A 17,874-nucleotide genomic window follows, 5' to 3' on the forward strand; every position below is an offset into this window, starting at 1 on the left:
AATGGCTGTAAAACATCCCAGAGTCAAGGAGAACTCATTACACTAGTAGGCATCACTTTTGCCCTCCAAGTTGGTGCTCCTACCTATGTCCTCCACCTGCTCCAGGTAATCGTTATAGTCTCGTAGATTGGAGAAGTCAACATCTCTCTTGTTGTATCTGCAGAAAAGGAATAGGAACAGAATAGTAAAACCTGATGAAAGAAAATATGCACTGACATTGATAGCCTCCATTAAATCAACCATTTTATAATACCATGTCTGCATACTGCCTAATAGACACACATTAGATGTCAATTAAGGGGCTATTAAAGAACAGATGAGAGGGAGAGAGGGAAGGCAGGGAGGGGCCGAGAAGTAAAAACCTGGCAGGGAAAGAGCCTTCCCGTTTGAGCCCCCCTGGGGAGACTCATTGTCTACAAAACAAACAGTGTAATGAGAAAGACAAAGGTGGTTTAAGAAGTGGGAGGAGGCATGAGATGACACATAAACACACAGAGGCACACCCCTCACCCTCCCGGTCCCCCCCTGCCCTCCCCTTCACTTACATCTTCAGCACCTTCTTGCGAATCTCCACCTCCTTATCTACGGTCGGGTCTTCGAAGAGCTGCACGCGGAAGTTGCTCTTCCTCAGGGGCGTGTCGCACTGCACGCAATTACCTGAGCCGCGCACAAACAGCATGTCCACACAGTTCTCGCATCTGCACGGGAGAGGAAACAACAAAAACTGAAATCAACCATGAAGCTGAGTTGGATGTTTCCACAGGTGACCCTCCTAGAGAGGCCTGAGAGTCAGCTGTGAGCACGTGTGAGGCGTATGTGGCTGCTGAAATACAATTTTCCTCACAGTAAAGCAAATTTGTGTTTTTTCTGTGTCTGTAAGTTATCATCAGGCGCAGTGGGTGATAATGGGGCATATGAATATTTCCTCTAAGTGCTCAAAGATGGCTGGAATTATGATAGGAATGTCGATTAGGCTGCCTCCAACTCTCAGACAAGAGGAAATTAGTCTGACACCCCATCAGTGGAGTGTCTGTCTGCACTGGAAAAACATTTGCTTTATTGTTATTTCAACAGACCTCAGTCATTCCGCCACGTTGCAATAATATGATAAAATCCAGCTCAGTAATTCAAAATGTAGTCTATCATTAGAAGAGTGGACTAAGTCTTATGTAATTTGGGAAAAGCAAAGAAGTACAGATGGGAAACTGCAGCGTTTTGTGTATTCCTTACCTCATCGGTAAATTTAAGTATTTTAAGATGAATTGTCACTTGTGCTTAAGTTTTACATTTAAAAGAGCATCAGTCTGTCCACGTGCACTTTCAACCCTTTCTTCCTTTTCTGCCAAAAAAAAAAATCATTATTATTCCTGACACAGTGCCTAAATAAAAAAGAGCTGCATCATGGAGAAGTTTAAGCTGTGTTTTTAAATACCATGGAAATCCAGGCAGTTATTGATCAAAGTATCTATTGTAAATCTCTTTAATGGACATAATTACTTTCCAAGACAAAATATGTAGCAGTACAGCACAGTCATGATGAGTTTTTCAGACAGCCTTTGGTTCCTCATATGAACTCCAATGAATCAGTAAAGAGTACGCATCTCCACCCATGACCAAACCTGAACCAAAAAAAGACCAAAACACTCTTGAGAAAATGTTTCAGATTCAAACAGGAAGGTTTACTTTTTCACTATCACGACAGAACTCCATGGCAACCCAAGCAAACCTACCTGAGGGCCAAACCCTGAGCTTAGCCATCCATCACACCTTTATGCAGGTAGGCGTTTACTCATCAGTCACACTCAAGTGAAGAGTGGACGGCGAAGACAATGGGAATGTAGCTAAATCTCCCCTGATGGGGTGGAGGGCCTGGATAAACGTTTGCACAGTACGCTCTTTTAATTAAGTCTCTGCGGAGCTTTTTTTCCACAGGAATTCACCTTCCTGCTTATGACCACCTTCACAAAAATGGACAACATCTGGTTTCCAAATGTCACTATCTGCTTTTGAGCGCTAACAGTTTTCATAATAAAATACAGCAAAGTTGATGGGAAAAGCCAGATTCTTTCACTGTACGTCATTGATGGTATGGTTGAGTCATTTCTTTCCAAAGTCAAGGCCTGGGCTTTACACACTGGTGCCTAGGCAAAAGCTCTCCAGGGGACGGAGCCTATTAGAACAATTATGACAGAGTCATCATGCAAGACATTTCGCTTCATCAGCAGCATTCAAAACAAAAAAAAAAAGCAGTTAAAGGAGAAACTGCAGAGCCATGGAGTTTGGCTGTTTACGCCTAGCGTCTTAGATATGGGTCAAACAAGCCAAACCTGCCAAGAATGACACCAAGCTTTCACAGCCGTGCAACAGACAACTCTGATGAAGCTTTGCTTACAAACGTGCCACTTCAGCTTGGCTTCAATGAAGCCATGAAATAAAAATGAAAGCTGACCGACCAGAAACATCTGCGTTGTCCAGTTGGTGCTTCAGAGCATGAGGAGCCCCTGCACCAAGTGCGCCCTGGAAGAGGCAGATGTTCACTGTGGCCCCAGGCTACAGGAGATGTATAGGCCGGGGCCATATGGAGGTAGATGGAGGGATTCAGCTTGTTTCCACAGGCCCACAAAGAGCCCATTCATCAACACGGGCGAGGAGTGGGGCGTAGCTTGCCCCCTGCCCCATAAATGGACCACACAACAGAACCCTCTAAAGGGGAAATCCTGTGTAACTCTAGAGGTGAACGTCTAAAGAGGGAGGGAGGAGACTTTTAGAGTCAATTTGCCATCTTTCTTCTGAAATGCGGCTTCTCTTAAGTGACAGCTTTTGGATTGTGTGCCTGTTGCAATTTGTAATCAAAGGGGGGACTCCGAAATCTCTTGCCAAGGCTACGCTATATTACTTGGCATACTAAACAGACATTCAAGCAAGCCGACAGATCTCTAGCAGCTTGCCATCTCTGTGTCCCTGGGCTGTTGTCGCTGACTGAGTACTCCTGACTCCTCCCTCTCTCACCTGTCCTGCTCAGAGCTCCAGGCTCCTATCTTTCCCATCTGCAGCTGTCAGCAGGTCAAAGAAGGGGGTGGTAAGAGGAGGGTAAACAGGGTCCTGGCTCAGCAAAGAAGGCTCCACACCACCACAAACCCCCACCGCCCCTTGGTGACATTGCCTGCATCTTTGCCTCCTTTTATAAGAAAGAGCGAAAACAAAATAACACAGGAGCTGGATTCACTTGTTTCTGCCACAAAGCTGATGATCTTCAAAGAGAAATGACTACATCCAGACAGAGCGGAGCTGGCTTTGTGTCAAATTTAGACCTGCTATCACGCTCTGTCCTGCTTTATGACCTACAGTACCTGCAGCAGCACAGTCAAAAAATGCTGAGGCCCGGGAGTATGATTGCTTACACAGGAAGCCAGCACAGGCTTGTGTGATCTTAAAAAAATAAAGCTTAGATTTGGTGTACTTTGTAGAGAAACAAAATGAGCAGAGACACTGGCTCCAAAGTTTTTAAATAATAATTTCAATGTTCCTCAAAATGAAACCAAAGATCTGAAAAATGGAACGATACTGTGGAGAAATAAACTAAAAGTAGAAACTAACCCTGAGGTAGCAGCAAACGCAACACAGTCTTTAGCTTGCTAATTGGCTCTTCTGCCCCATTGAACTTCTCTCCTAAAGGAATATTTCGATATTTCGGGAAATGTTGCTGAGACTTACAAGAGAAGATCAATACTACACTTATCTATCTGTATAAACCTACAGCCAGGAGGTGGTTGCTTAGTTTGGCTTGAAAAAACAGCTAGCCTGGCTCTATCAAAACATTAAAATGTGCCTACCGACACCTGTAAAGTTCGCTAATTAACACCTGAGGTGGAAAAACAACAAGTTATACAGGGGGTTAGTGGTGCTGGTAGGCATTATTATTTACCTATAAAGCCAGGATAGCTGTTTCTCTCTGCTTCTTTATGCTAAACCAACATGTGTGTTTCCCAGACTTCCCAGTATCTATGGAAAAATGAACAGAGCTTTTACTTCTGGAACCAGGGACACCTGAAAAAACTTTCCCCACTTCACTACTGTATATCAACCCAGAACATACATCCACCAGGTACAGGAAACTCGCTTCTGCTTAATGAGGTATTCTGTCTGGCTCATTATAGAGAGTGGACCCCCTCTAATCTCCACCATATGAAACTGCTATGGTTAGTGCCTCGTTGTGCCGAGGTTTGAAATGCTAAAGGACACGGACCCGGTGTCATTGTGCAAAAGTAATAAATAACACACATCAAATGCCCGTGGTGACAGGGATAGAAAATGTGCTGTGGTGGGGTTTAAATTTAGACGCATGCTGGAGGTGAAGAAGCTCAATACTGCATTGCATTGTCAGGCCAGGGAGCCTGGTCAGCCTAGTCTGGAATGGCCACTCAAACGGGCCAAAGTAGAGAGACGCTAAAAGTTATTTAAGTGAATGAACCAGTGTAGCGAGTCCAACTAGGGCTGCAGCTGATTATTCCATTCAGCACTGATTATTTAATGAAATCATTTAGCTCGTATTCACAAAAGAGAGAAAAGACAACAGAGCCCGAGGTGACTTGTTTTTTGTGTGATAGAGTATGAATAGACTGTCAGAACTAGTGTTGATTAATGAAGAGTTAATAATCAGCTATTTGATCTGTTGCTTCAGCACAACATTCAACAAAGAGGCAACCTCCGTGGCTGTGAAGCCAATGCTGAAGTGCCAAAAACTGTAGTTCCTCAAATGTCCACTTGATGCTGGCTACAGAACAAGTCTCCATGTTAAAATGTCCAACCCCACAGCAGAAATAAACATGTTTACAGCCTGGTACAAAAAACAGTTTTGGTCTCTATAACTAATGTCCCTGTTCATGACAACTGTAGAGAGAGTGAATTTTATTTAACTCTCCCCTTTAAATTATATCAAGGATGGATAATTATGCATAATTAACAGCATGGCCACTTTTGATTGACGGATGGCTTGTTTGAGCACCCAGGCGTCATTTGGCCCACCTCAGGCCGACCAATGATGCACATCTTTGCTGATTTTTAGATTAGCCAGGAGGCGAAGAGGCACGGTTACCAATATGGTTGCAACCAGAGCCACATATTATGACCATCAAACCATTATGCATGCACTGTCCATTACTTTATACAGCCAAGATCAACAAATGGACAGCATGGCTGGTATTCACTTCTCAGAGAGTTCAAAGGTTGTTATGTCAAACTTTACCCAAGACATGGTGAGAAAATCCTCTACTCTGCAGAGTTTGGCAGAAACCAAGAACTGAACCAAGAAGTGTAAAGTGTATATAATGATGCGTCTTTAAAATCATTTCTGTGTTCATTTGTTGTGGATTTAGGCATTCGTATTCATACTGCATGTGCATTTACACATTTGCCTTTCTAATTTCAGATTTTTCTTTCTTATTCACCTTTTCTACATAGAGTTGCCGCTTACATCAAACGAGAAATCAGTAACTGTGAAATTGAAACACATTTCTCACACACCAGTACTGGTCTCCATTTCTATTGACTCTTGAGGAAGCTCTAGCTGGAAACAAAAAGGCAGATGACATCAGTGATGAAAATACTAATACAGTTAGAGAGTACAGCAGTTTCCAAGTGGTGCATTAATTCACCATCGCCCCGGCTCCGAGGAACAAATCCAAGGTGACCTGGGCTAGGACATCTCTCCAAATTGCTTCATTGCAGAATCATTTTAATTTTCTGTGTGTAGCCCTGCATCCAGACAGAGGCGGTGAGTTATGAGCTTGCTGACCTGATGACAAAGCATGGCCACTTCCTGATGGTACGGTCAATAAATAGACAGGGTCAACAAAAAAAAAAAAAAAGATGCACTCATCAGCCTAGCACCATCACTGTATGACGCTCTTCATTTAAATGCTCAGGTTTTTAAACAGATGACAAAGTTGATTATTAATGGAAACTGCAAACACGTTTTACTGAGTACTGACCTGAGCATGACGCACAGTCAAAACTGTAGCGTGATAATAAAGAGGTTTAGTGTAAACTAGCAGTAGAACAATTTTATGAAGAAATTGAGTCAATCAAAATAAAAAATAATAATAAAAAATAGAGTCTCACTTGTGATAGAAAAAGTAATTGTCATATTTTAAACTAAAACTACCAGATAGTTGCTGGTAGTTTTGACAACTTCTTCACTTGTGTTATGTTAGTACACATTTAATTATTTTTTAAAATCTAATTTAATAATACATTTGGCTCTGGTAAGCATTTTTTTTCTGTTTTGTGCTAAATTAAGATTCACACCAGGGTTTTACTGTAAGTAGATCTCCTGTAACTGACAAGTTATCTCCCATGAGGAGTTTAATAAGTGAGAAGAAATGGTTGTGTTTAGGGTTCAACCTTGAGATGGTGAAGTCCGGGTTGCATTTCTTGAAGTCTATGCTTGTGCTCAAAATCTGTGACACAGCACGGTCATCATCATGTTGGTAGTCCTGCTTTTTCCACCTCCCAGTTAATCTAAAAATCAGCTTGTGAATCATCGGTGGACCTGAGGTGGGCTGAATGCTCTAACAAACTGCCTGTAACGGCACCTACATGTCAATTAAGCGGCCACGCTGTTAATTATGCATAACTTTAAGCATTAATATAATTTAAGCGGGGCAGTTATATAAAAGTTTAGACTTGGTATTGTATATATAGGTAACAAAAACACAACAATCATTATTTTCAGCTGATTATACATAAATAAAACATACTTCTGAATATCATACGTTTGCCAACAGCACTGTCCCGGTTCAAACCTCGGCTTTCTGTGTGGAGTTTGCATGTGGGCTTCCTCCCACAGTCCAAAGACACTTAACAGGTCAACTAGTGACTCTAAATTAGGTATGAATGGTTGTTTGTATCTACGTTACCTTGTAACCATGAGCATACTGTTCCAACTTCTATTTCGTTTAATGCTGTTTTTGTAGTTTTCAAAGCTTGTAACTATTCCATCTTAGTGTTTTATTTACATAGGTATATATTTGTTTCGTAAATGCCTAAACAAGTCAAGTCCAAGTCAGAGGGCAAACATCAGTGCATTTGTCAAACAAGCATATTTTGCATATTTTAAAGTAAAACTCTGTGATCAAGACAAGCCATGGGCCCCTCACAAAGTGTGTAAGCAGTGTGCCGAGAGTTTACTGATGTGGACCAAAGAACACGTGAAAAGTTGGCATTTGGTATCCCCATGGTCGGTCAGTGGGTTAAGCGGCCGCCCCGTGTGTGGAGGCTATAGTCCTCGCTGCAGCTGGCCCCAGTTCGAATCCCGCATCGGACAGCTAATTTGCTGCGAGTCACTCCCCCTGTCTCTGCCCCCTGCTTCCTGTCTATCTTCAGCTGTACTATCAATATAGACATAAAAGGCCAAAAAAAAATCTTTTAAAAAAATAAAAAAATGTTTACTGAGACTGACAGCTATCAACCAGCCCTCCAGCTAATGTCAAGTTTAACATATTAGTCATAATTAAACAGCATTAATGTTACATTAGCGATAAGTACAAAAAGGTTTATAACAAGACAACAACTTTGTGTATTTGTGACATCATCAGTTAACCGTTAAGAGCTCGTGAAGCTTAAAAGGACATTACACATGACACTGTGGGGTCCCTGAGCAGCTGCTGTCAGACTTTACAACACCTGCACCACCTGATCGTGTTGTAGTCTGTTCATGTCTCTATTTTATTTCATTTATACTATTATTTATATCATGGTCACTTACTTTTGTAACATTATTTATATTATGGTCACTACTCTTGCAATAATATTATTATTTGTATCATGGTCACTTTACATTACAATACTCTTTTTATATATCATGCCACTTTTTATCCTCAGTACTTGTCTGTGTTTGAAGGTTGATTGTTTTTCATGTTTATTGTGTAGGTTATAAATATTTCTGTCTGTTTATTGTGTTTTTTTTTTATTTTTTTACCTTTTCTACTTTTTTCTAACTCTGTAGTGTATGCTACACTTTCCTCTGCTGCTGTAACAAGTAACATTCCCCGTGGTGGGATGAATAAAGTATAATCTAATCTAATCTAAGGAATGTTTCCAATGTCTTTTTCGGCGTCATAAACGTCCATTATTAGGACGCAAGAGGCGATATAAAGCATAACACGGCTGGAAATGGTTTTAAAATCAGGTTTATGTGAGGGTTTCTTGTGTCGGTGTGTGTCTACTTGCACATTTTGAAGTAAAAACCCGGTCGTGCTCAGAGAAATGAACTTTTCTCTCTCTCACTCACAGCGTGTGGCCGCAGACGTTCACCATCAGCTTCAGCGACGGGTTCCTGTATTTGGTTGTTTTGCACCTCGGGCAGCCCTGGTCGTCCATTTCTGTGTGTGCAAACACAAAAACACAAAGTCTGACAGGGAGAAAAAGGAAAATGTCAACAACAACAACAACAAGGCAGCTTCCAGACGGCGAACCGCTGCGCTACACAGAATGCGGTCCGACGGGGAAACGCGACTAATAAGAGTAGTTCCTATTTAATGAAGGTGGTGGCCACTGAAGCGCCCAGGAGTCCCTGAGGAGTCCCAGCAGGGGTCTGAGGTAAAGAAGGGAAATAAAGAGCTGAGTGGTTTGTTTTCACTCATCCACACTCAAAGGTATTTACAGAGGATGTGTTTTGATTACAGGCTTCACTGTCTCCTATATATTCCATGATCTAATGTAAGCTTGAAGTGAAATATAATTAAAACCAAAAACCAGCCCAGATGTTTTTCTCCAGGGCTTCTGACATCATATAGTTTCTGTTTGGGGGGGGGGGATAATGATGGATGTATGATGTGGTTTATTATCTTAAATGAATGTAGGAAGACAGAAAAGGTGTATTATACCGATGAAACACTAACACTATAGCTTCAGGGTGAGTTGATCCACATTTGAATCTAGGCTTTAACTCTGTAAATGTTTCCATAGCCACTAAAAGCCCGGGCCTAGCCTGTGTGTGTGTGTGTGTGTGTGTGTGTCTAATTGATTTATTGACTATGTATAAATGTCAGTAATTGGTCAGACAGAAAGGTGCCACATTAGACTCACAAGTATTTTTTGCAAAAGACAACTTTTCAAGTTTAATTTCTGACAGGGTAGTATGGTGCTGCAGGACTAATATATGCTCTGACAGACGCAGGTGTGGCCTTCAGTGGAATACTAATATTTATTTTAAAAGGTGCTAAAATATTTTAAATGATATTCATGGAAGACAGATGGGTTAGACACAGCACACATACTTCATGTCCTGTTTGAGGGAATGGTCTGAATGTGCAGGTCTCTTTTCTGGAGTCATTACTAAATATTCTCTGTTTATATGGATTTGATCAGAGATTGCTTATTGGGATCATTATGTTTGTTATTTTAATCAAAATCATGGAGCTGTACTGGAAGTTTAATAACGTCAGTGTAATAATGATGAGGTGGATCACTTTGGAGTATCAGACCAATCAAGTCTCACTCCCAGATGTTATTAAATGTTTTGTGAGTTCACTTAAAAACAGTAAAAATCTGATTATATTGAGACAATGAGCGACAATAGGCGGGGGATTATATTCCTCTTGGTTTCCATACCTCCATATGGGAATAACAAATGCCTTTATGTCTCCACATAAAGCTAAGTCAGCTCCTGACAATACAGACAACAACGATATCCCGTTCCCACGAACCCAGCAGCACTCACCTTGCACAGGTGAGCTACGGGAATATACTGTAGGTTGTATGACTGACAGCTGGAAACCAAACATTCGTGTCTGAATCCCGCTTGCTCCTCCCAAATGGGGCCCTCGGCGGCCAATAGCGTGGCTCTCCTGCAGATAGACCCCAGTGTGTCTCCTTCTAGCTCCAGTCCCCGCAGAGTAAAAGTCACGTTGGAAGGAAAAGGGGAGAGAGATATCTACTTACAGCTGCTGTCAGATATCCGATCGCATTCGCATGGCGAGGAGGTAACCTGATCGAGCTGGGAGGAGTGACTTTACCAGGGAAGGCTTGAACAAAAAAAATGTCTTCTTCTTCTGCCGGAGAAGTCACAACAGCAAATGACATCAAGAGGGAAAATGTGAAGGAGGTGGATACGCGGGAGTGCATCAAGCTTGTGGCGCTGGACGCGGCGGAGTTGTCCATGGAGCGCACGACTCCCAACACGGACGCGGTGCGCACGGAGCTGTTGGTGAGCGCCGCTTCCTCTCTGGCTTTCTCCCCGGAGCAAGTGGCTTGTGTCTGCGAAGCTTTGCAGCAGGGAGGCAATGTGGACCGGCTTGCCAGGTTCCTGTGGTCCCTGCCACAGAGTGACCTGCTACGCGGCAACGAAAGCATCCTGAAAGCCCAAGCCCTCGTTGCTTTCCACCAGTCTCGGTATCAGGAGCTGTACAGTATTTTGGAGAACCACAGTTTCAGTCCGTCCAACCACACCTTTCTGCAAGATCTGTGGTACAAGGCCCGGTATACCGAGGCGGAGAAGGCGCGGGGGAGACCCCTGGGCGCCGTGGACAAGTACCGGATCCGGAGAAAGTACCCTCTCCCCAGGACTATCTGGGACGGCGAGGAGACTGTGTATTGTTTCAAGGAGAGGTCCCGAAACGCGCTGAAGGATCTGTATAACCAGAATAGGTACCCCTCTCCAGCCGAGAAAAGAAATCTCGCCAAGATTACAGGACTCTCCTTGACCCAGGTCAGCAACTGGTTCAAAAACAGGAGACAGAGAGACAGAAACCCGTCCGAGGCACAATCAAAAAGGTGAGGCAACACATTTCAATCACAGAAGTCTTAACAATTAACCACAGTATTCAATTATTTCCCCGAGGGTGCTGTGCGTAAAAGGCGCATTAAAATAGACCCAGGCTAATTTTAACAAAGTATTTGAAAGCTTATTCGGAGGAAGGGCGCCTATAGTTTATAACCATTCACCCTCAGTGACTGACAATACTCTGTGTGTGTGTGTGTTTCTAAATCTCTCCCCGGATTTGACAATGAAAATCATCAACTGTTGATGATTAAGAAACAAAGAAAAGTATGCGTAAAAAGGGTTTGGAGCACGCTTTTAATGTTTTGAAATATGAAGCGGTTGCCATTCAGATCCGGTTTCAAGTGTGTTGGTGCTAAGGGGCATGGAAACCATAAGCAACAAAATAACATAGTAAGTCCCAGACTCCAGTAATTTGACTGTCAGACACGAGGAGCCGGTGACTTTGATGAAACAATTAACAAGGTGACTTGAAGAGTTCCTTTTAATTTCTTCTTATCTACTTGTAGTGTGTGTGTGTGTGTGTGTGTGTGTGCGTGCACGAACACACACAAACACACCGGCGCGTGCACGTGTCCCCTAACCCAGCACATAAATCATTTTCATTATCACTTTTTTGCCCCCCCCCTCCTCTCTCTCTCTCGAAAAACAAAAATGCTCTCAGAGTCTCTACCAGCGTTTCATTTCATAATCCTCCACACACATACAAACACACAGAAATATACCTTCTTTCATGTTTCACTGTCTGTGAACAAAGCTGACGCACACCTGGTGGAGGTGACCCCTCTCTCTCTCTTTCTCTCTCTCTCTCACACACACACACACACACACTAGACTAGTATAAACTGCCTTAAAGTCGCTACTAAAATTATTCAGAAACAACTTTTAAGTTTACAACCTGTGGATATTTTTGAACAAATATTTGTACCAACTAGTGTTTATATATTTTTTTCCTGTAAGTGGGGGATGAGACGTTTTTTTGTGTGTGTGTGTGTGTGTGTGTGTGTGTGTGTGCGTAGAGAGAGGCTGCAGCTGTTTGAATCAATCTTAAAAAAAGAGAGAGAGAGTAAATAAGCTGCATCAGCTTCATCTATATCATGTTAAAGACTTCATGAAAAGAGGAAAAAAACTGAGGGTTTTAAATTCCAGCACCGTGTTAAATTGGAGGAAGAAATTCAAATAAAGACTCTCTCTCTCTCTCTCTCTCTCTCTCTCGCTACCATTTGTTATTTTGTCACGCCACCAGTGCTGGTGTTTTGTCACACCAAGAATTTATTGCAGCAAATGGTTGCACGGTTGTTGACGTTGGTCGGTTGTTGTCAGTGCAGCTCTCCATGAGGTAAGAGAGGGCTACACATTCACAAACACAGGCTGCTGCTCTTTAAAGTTGTGTAATAACACAGCAAAAAATGTGGCTCTGTCTACTCTTTCTTCAATACAGGCAAAATGTGGGTGGAAAGGAAATAAAGGCCAATATATAAAAGTGTATTATTATTGAATTTAGTTTTTAGTTGGTGGGTTTCCTCTTTGCCAAAAAAGAATGACAGAATAATACTTAGGGAAATTGGGGACATGCATATTTTTATTCCAAAAAAAAAAAAAGTCTTGAAGTCATCTTATAACTGTAATTTACTACAAATAATCCTGTCTTTTGCTTTCCTTTGTTTCGTGAAACACCATTTCTCACTTATTCTGTCTGTTTTCTCCACAGTGAATCCGATGGAAACCACAGCACAGAGGATGAGTCCAGCAAAGGCCAGGAGGAGTTGTCTCCTCGGCCCCTCTCTAACTCCTCAGATGGGGTGATCTCCCATGGGACCCTTCCCATTCAAACAGGGCCTCTGGACAGTGGGGTGGTCATCCAACAGATCGGGGACATCAAACTGCCCCCCGGATCCAGCAGTGGTGGTCTCTACAACGGAAGTCTAGTGACCAGTAACACCTCCTCCACCGTGTTTCACAACGGTGGCTCGTCTTACCTCCACACACCTGGAAACATCCTCTTCAACGGTCTCAATTTGGGTATCCAGCCTTTGGCCTTCAACTCTCTGAGGCCGTCTGGAGGGGTGCTGCTGGGGGGGTCGGGAGTGGACATGCAGATGCAGACAGGTCAGGAGAAGGGACTGGGAAATTCTGCTGAGGACTCAGCCCTGCAGTACGCCTCCTACTCAGGCTGTGTGAATGGAGCGGAGGTGAAGCTGGAGGGGGTTCACACCATGCCTGCCCAGAACGGGGGCTCATCTGTGCTCACGTTCAGCTCCTCGTCAGGTGCCCTCCAGCTGGGTGGCTACAGTCTGGTCCAGGTACCGAGCGGAGTCCCAGACAGCGATGGCAACTCATTACTCAGCAGCGATGTAGGTCTTCCTCCACTGCAGCTCTCTTCTGCCTCATCTTCCTCAGCAATCACACAACAAGGTGGGTTCAGAAGATTATTTACTTAGAGGTTATATCTAGATTCAAGGACAAAATAAAACATATGTTTGACTTAATATCTTATTAAAAATGTGACCGTTTCTTATTCTTAATGAGGCTTAGGCAAGATAGTGTGGTAATCGAGATGTAAGGCTGTTCATTTCCCCCTTTTTTAAGCAGTCAAGTAAATCAATTAAAGTTTATGACCAGAAAAAGACTAATATAAGATACACCATTGTATTATAATAACCAAAACATTATTTACTCTACTCAAATATATCTTGTCTTCTAGCTAGATAGTCGATCAGTGTTGCCCTTTTCTCTCTTTAAATGTTCCACTCCATTGCTGCACATCCATGGTGGTTTGTCAACAGGTTTCTACTACGTTCACCTAATATATCTGAGCTGCTTTATTCTTGGCTTGTCTGCATTTGGGCCATAGCCCAAAGGGCTGATACTACACATAACGTAGAACAGAAAAAACAGGGAAGGGCCACACACGTACACATACACACACACACAGAAGAGGTGGTCCTTTGAAAACCCCAGAGATGAATAAAAACAAGTTCTGAAGTCACCATCACTCATCATCATTGCACTCTTGATCTGCAGAGCGGGGAGGAGGGGAAATATGTTTCAGACAATCAGAGGCCATGAAACGCACTAACAGGGAATCAGCCATTGCAGCACTTACTTTGACATGAAGCAGAGAATCTACACCAGCGCGTATAAGAAGGAAAAACAGAAAATTGTAGCTTGCTGTTGAGTCCTGGCAAGCTTTTACACTCGTTCTCTGGGGCACCACAGGGTTGAGCTTAAAGAGCACAAAGTGTGTGAGACACAAAACAGCAATTTCGGGGCCAAGGCCTGCTGTAAATGAAACTTATAATACTGTGAGGAATGAGAAGGGGATCCAGCAGTGGGAATGGGATCTGCTTAAACTAGTAGAGATACTGTTTGTATTGATCCATTGTTCTGTGACCACAGGTACCATGCCTCTGAACAATGTAGCAGTGAGCTCCTCCAATGACGACTCGTTCCAGCAGGACAAGCTGAGCATGACGTCCCTGCACCACAGCACAGTCCTCTATAACATGAGCAACGCTGGCCAGCCGTCCATCAAGAAAGAGCCTCTGGAGGGAGGAGTCTACTCCTCGTACCACCATGGGCTCCACTTGGACCCTAACGGTCAGCTCAGCTACACCAACCCCAATTCAGAAGAGGTTCCTTCCAGCCAAGGTCCCACCTCAACCACAGAGGTCACCGCCGTCAGCTCGTCCAGCCCTGAGCCAGAGGTCTACACCACCCTCACCGTCAGCACGCCCTTGATGGCCCAAACGGACCCCAGCAGCCACCACCTCCAACCCACAGAGTATCTCGGGGGCCACGAGGTCCGGGGCCCGCCGTCCTCGCACCTGATGGGCTCTGGCATGAACAGCAACTACATGAACCTTTCAGAGAACAAGGTGGGCGGCACGGGCACAAGTGTGAACGAGATGGTGCGGGCAATGTGCGGGGAGATGGAGGCCGTGGAGGGGAAGGAGCTAGCCAAACTACAGACAGTGCAGATGGAGGAGGACATGGCTGACCTTTAACCTCAAACCTCCCTCCTCGCAGAAGCACTCATGTCTGCCCCGAGCAGCAATATGGTGAATCTTTTTACTTTTGTGTGCGCGTGTGTGTGCGTTTTTTTTTTTTTTTTTTTTTTACTATTCATCTCCTTTAAATGTTAAATTATTTGTAGTTCATTTGACTTTTACAATGCACTCTAGTCAGAGAGGAGCCCAGTGGGTGGGCATTATCAGTTTATCAAAAGTTTTTTTTTTTTTTAAGTATATGATGTGTTTTAAAAGCCCCGTTCATTAGAAGGAACATTACGACTGTTACGTGCTCGCAGAAGAAGTCGATGTATGTGTTTGAGGCGTGTTTAAACGTGCATTTTTATAGACAACACCTGCTACTTCCTGTTGAGTGGATTTGATCCACAGAAGCAGGTGCTGGAATGCCTCGAGTCATGTGACCAGGATGTTCCTCCAAACTAAATGCGTCATCTGGGTCAAACCAAAAAGGTCATTCAGTAGGGGGAAGAGAGGGGTAGAGAGAGCCTCTGTGAAAATGGTCAGCTAAAGAGCGACAGCTTTGCTGTAAAGTACTGCGTGCACATACGGAGAATTGGTCATGAAACACACAGAAAGCTGCTGATTTAGGGAAAAGTGTCCTTCAGTAATCACGTTTAATCCTCTGAATGCCTCTCAAGTCACCTCAAAAACCTGCTTTTGTGCTTTATATCACACCAAATGAACTAGGAGAGTCAAATAATGGGACTAGAGTTGAGACGAATGTGCCTTCCTGCTACTTAAAAAATACACAATGGCATTGGTCTGTTTTGGCATTTGCACTACCATAATGACGTTATGTTTCAAACAGCCTTCGTGTTGGAGGATTTGTCACGTGTGACACCCCTCAACAAATGCACACTATTTCAGTAATGACTCATATTTCAAGCCTCATCATCAACCTGTGAGACCAAGATATGAACGACAATCGCTGTCGGTTTCACACGTTGTCCATAATATGTTGTTTATAATGCTGCAACTCATAGTATGTTAACTAGATGTGATGATGCTATACTATATCCTGTTTCATTTTGATGTGTCTCTCCAAATGTCAGTAATCATGAATGATATTTTTCTATAAAGGGATTGTAATAATTTCTCTTTGCATGGCGTCATAATGTTTTTTGGACACTAGTGCCTTTTTACTTTTGTTTTGTGAATAACACTGAAAGTAAGCTCAGTCGTAGCTCTCGCATTGGTGTGCAAGACGGTGACATTGCAGCTTCAAGAGATTTACCGCTGCCGGTCACTGGCACATTTGCCGGGTGTCAGTTGAGGAAAGGAAAAAAAAGAAAAGAAAAAAAAAAGACGAGAGAATGTGGAGCCCATTTGTCAAGTGTGTCCGGTGATTTTCACAACAGGAGCCTAATTCCTCGCTGTCATACGTGACCTTAATAGCACATTTTAGTCTCACAGCCAACTCCCCAAATCATGCACATCTATCAGTGCATCACACCTCTTCATACACGTAGACTAGTAAATCTTTTCTCTGTCAAGATAATCCCATCAATTTGAATGGACACTTTAGTGAAAGTATTCTCAGTGCTTTAATGTCATATACCAAAAAATGAGTCGTGGGCAAATAGTAAAACTGATGGTCATTTGTTTTTGTTTTGTTTTTTTTAATCTTAGTTTGAATTATATGTTTGTTATCTGAAATTATGTGAATGTATTTTTCTAAATCTCCATACTGCAATAAAAGTTTATATTTATAAAAACATAAAAGATTTTTTTTTAATTCTTTGTAACAAATGTAGTATAAAGATGTGTGTAATGTTAAGGTTTTTTTTTTGCAAGACAAAAAGGACATGTCTTCCCAACATTTTAAGAGTCGTATGTAGCCAAACTATGAGGATGGAAAAGTGGCATTCAGTAATCCAGCGAGCCTGGTGCTGCTCTCTGCAATCCTGCAGTGATCGTTTGCACATGCCTGGCAACCTGGAGTTCATTAGCCCTCCTTTTCTCATCTCAGCCCCTGTAATTCAAATAAACAGCAATGAGATTTCCAGAGGTAAAACCCCGTTTGGGTGGGGGGTCCTGCAGCTCCCCACAGCTAAGTCCAATCCAATGGCCTTCTCCTCGAGCGAAGGCCGAACAAACCAACCCCCTCCCACCTCCATCAAAGCACCCCTACTTTCAGCATATGAAAGTATGAATCGGAGGCGCTGTCACTCACAGAAACTATCTCTCTATCCAGAAAAGAGTCTGAACTCCTCTCACGGCTTGAGGGGATTCTCCTTAAATTCATAAATTTCCACCCAATACTTGCTCACTCAGTGGGCGCCCGACCAAACCAGCAAGGAGGAGAGATAAGATGGAGACAAAGTTTGACAAATGGATGAACAGCAGGGGATTTTATTTTATTCACAGTGTGTCAATGGTGGATTATAGGAGTAGTCCTCTCAGCGGATCCTGGCTGGAGGAGTTATATATGATCTAACTGATGACCTAAATAAACAGAGGCTGTTTGTCTGTGCTCACTGTTGAGGCACAGAGAGAGAGAAGAAAAAATGGGAGAGACTAGAGGGAAAGGGAGGGAGAGGCAGGCAACCGGGATAAAGTTACCTGTGCACAGGTGACCTCGTCGCCATGGGCAGTGGATTAGCTGATTGTTAGGTATCAGGTAACTCCTCCTGTAATATTGAAGAGGGTGAAAACAGCTTTGTTGGAGCCCAGAACAATATCCCATTCGCAGCAGGAGCCCATGGTCCATGGGTCTCACGGGGAGGGGGCCACAGAAAACTCCAAATTCCACCTTTGTATTGTGCCTATAAATTAGACAGGAAAGGAGCGCACACAATTGTTCCCTCTCAGAAGATGTGTAGCACATTTTACACAAGGACCGGGGACAGTTCGTTTCTGAATTTCACTTTTTTTTTACAGCTTCCTTTATGTGTGAAAATCAGGACATCCCCATATCTAAATGGCAGCGGATCATTTTGTCCACAATTTCAAACATGCAACGTAAAACATAATCGAGTGTGCAGTAAAAAAAAAAGAAAAAAAGAGGGAACTCCCCCAGAACTCTGGCCTTATTAAAAACACTGACCTCTGATCTTTCAGATG

At 43.1% G+C, this 17,874-nt stretch overlaps 2 protein-coding genes across 2 annotated transcripts in view; one reads left to right on the forward strand and one right to left on the reverse strand.

The window, feature by feature from the left end:
- The window catches only part of mnat1 (MNAT1 component of CDK activating kinase), an 84,835-nt gene that overhangs the window by 24,187 nt on the left and 42,774 nt on the right, over positions 1-17,874 (reverse strand). Inside the window, exons 3-5 of the mRNA XM_010734160.3 lie at positions 8,291-8,381; positions 546-698; positions 84-157 (exon numbers count right to left, since the gene is read on the reverse strand). Coding sequence (XP_010732462.2) covers positions 84-157; positions 546-698; positions 8,291-8,381 — 318 coding nt within the window. The remainder of the gene's footprint in view (positions 1-83; positions 158-545; positions 699-8,290; positions 8,382-17,874) is intronic.
- On the forward strand, positions 9,858-16,525 carry six4a (SIX homeobox 4a). Its single transcript, XM_010734161.3, has 3 exons — positions 9,858-10,773; positions 12,492-13,195; positions 14,180-16,525. Exons 1-3 carry the CDS (start codon positions 10,040-10,042, stop codon positions 14,785-14,787), a joined length of 2,046 nt encoding a protein of 681 aa, XP_010732463.1. The 5' UTR covers positions 9,858-10,039; the 3' UTR covers positions 14,788-16,525.

The sequence above is a fragment of the Larimichthys crocea genome, chromosome XXIV (genome assembly GCF_000972845.2).
Source record: "Larimichthys crocea isolate SSNF chromosome XXIV, L_crocea_2.0, whole genome shotgun sequence".
Taxonomy (NCBI): Eukaryota; Metazoa; Chordata; class Actinopteri; family Sciaenidae; genus Larimichthys; species Larimichthys crocea.

What these genes read in the sequence shown, in the direction of transcription:
- six4a (XM_010734161.3), top strand. Translation starts at nt 10,040, where the DNA reads ATGTCTTCTTCTTCTGCCGGAGAAGTCACAACAGCAAATGACATCAAG. An exon ending in TCCGAGGCACAATCAAAAAG is followed by an intron (nt 10,774 to 12,491) that starts GTGAGGCAACAC and finishes TTTTCTCCACAG; the next exon opens with TGAATCCGATGGAAACCACA. An exon ending in CTCAGCAATCACACAACAAG is followed by an intron (nt 13,196 to 14,179) that starts GTGGGTTCAGAA and finishes CTGTGACCACAG; the next exon opens with GTACCATGCCTCTGAACAAT.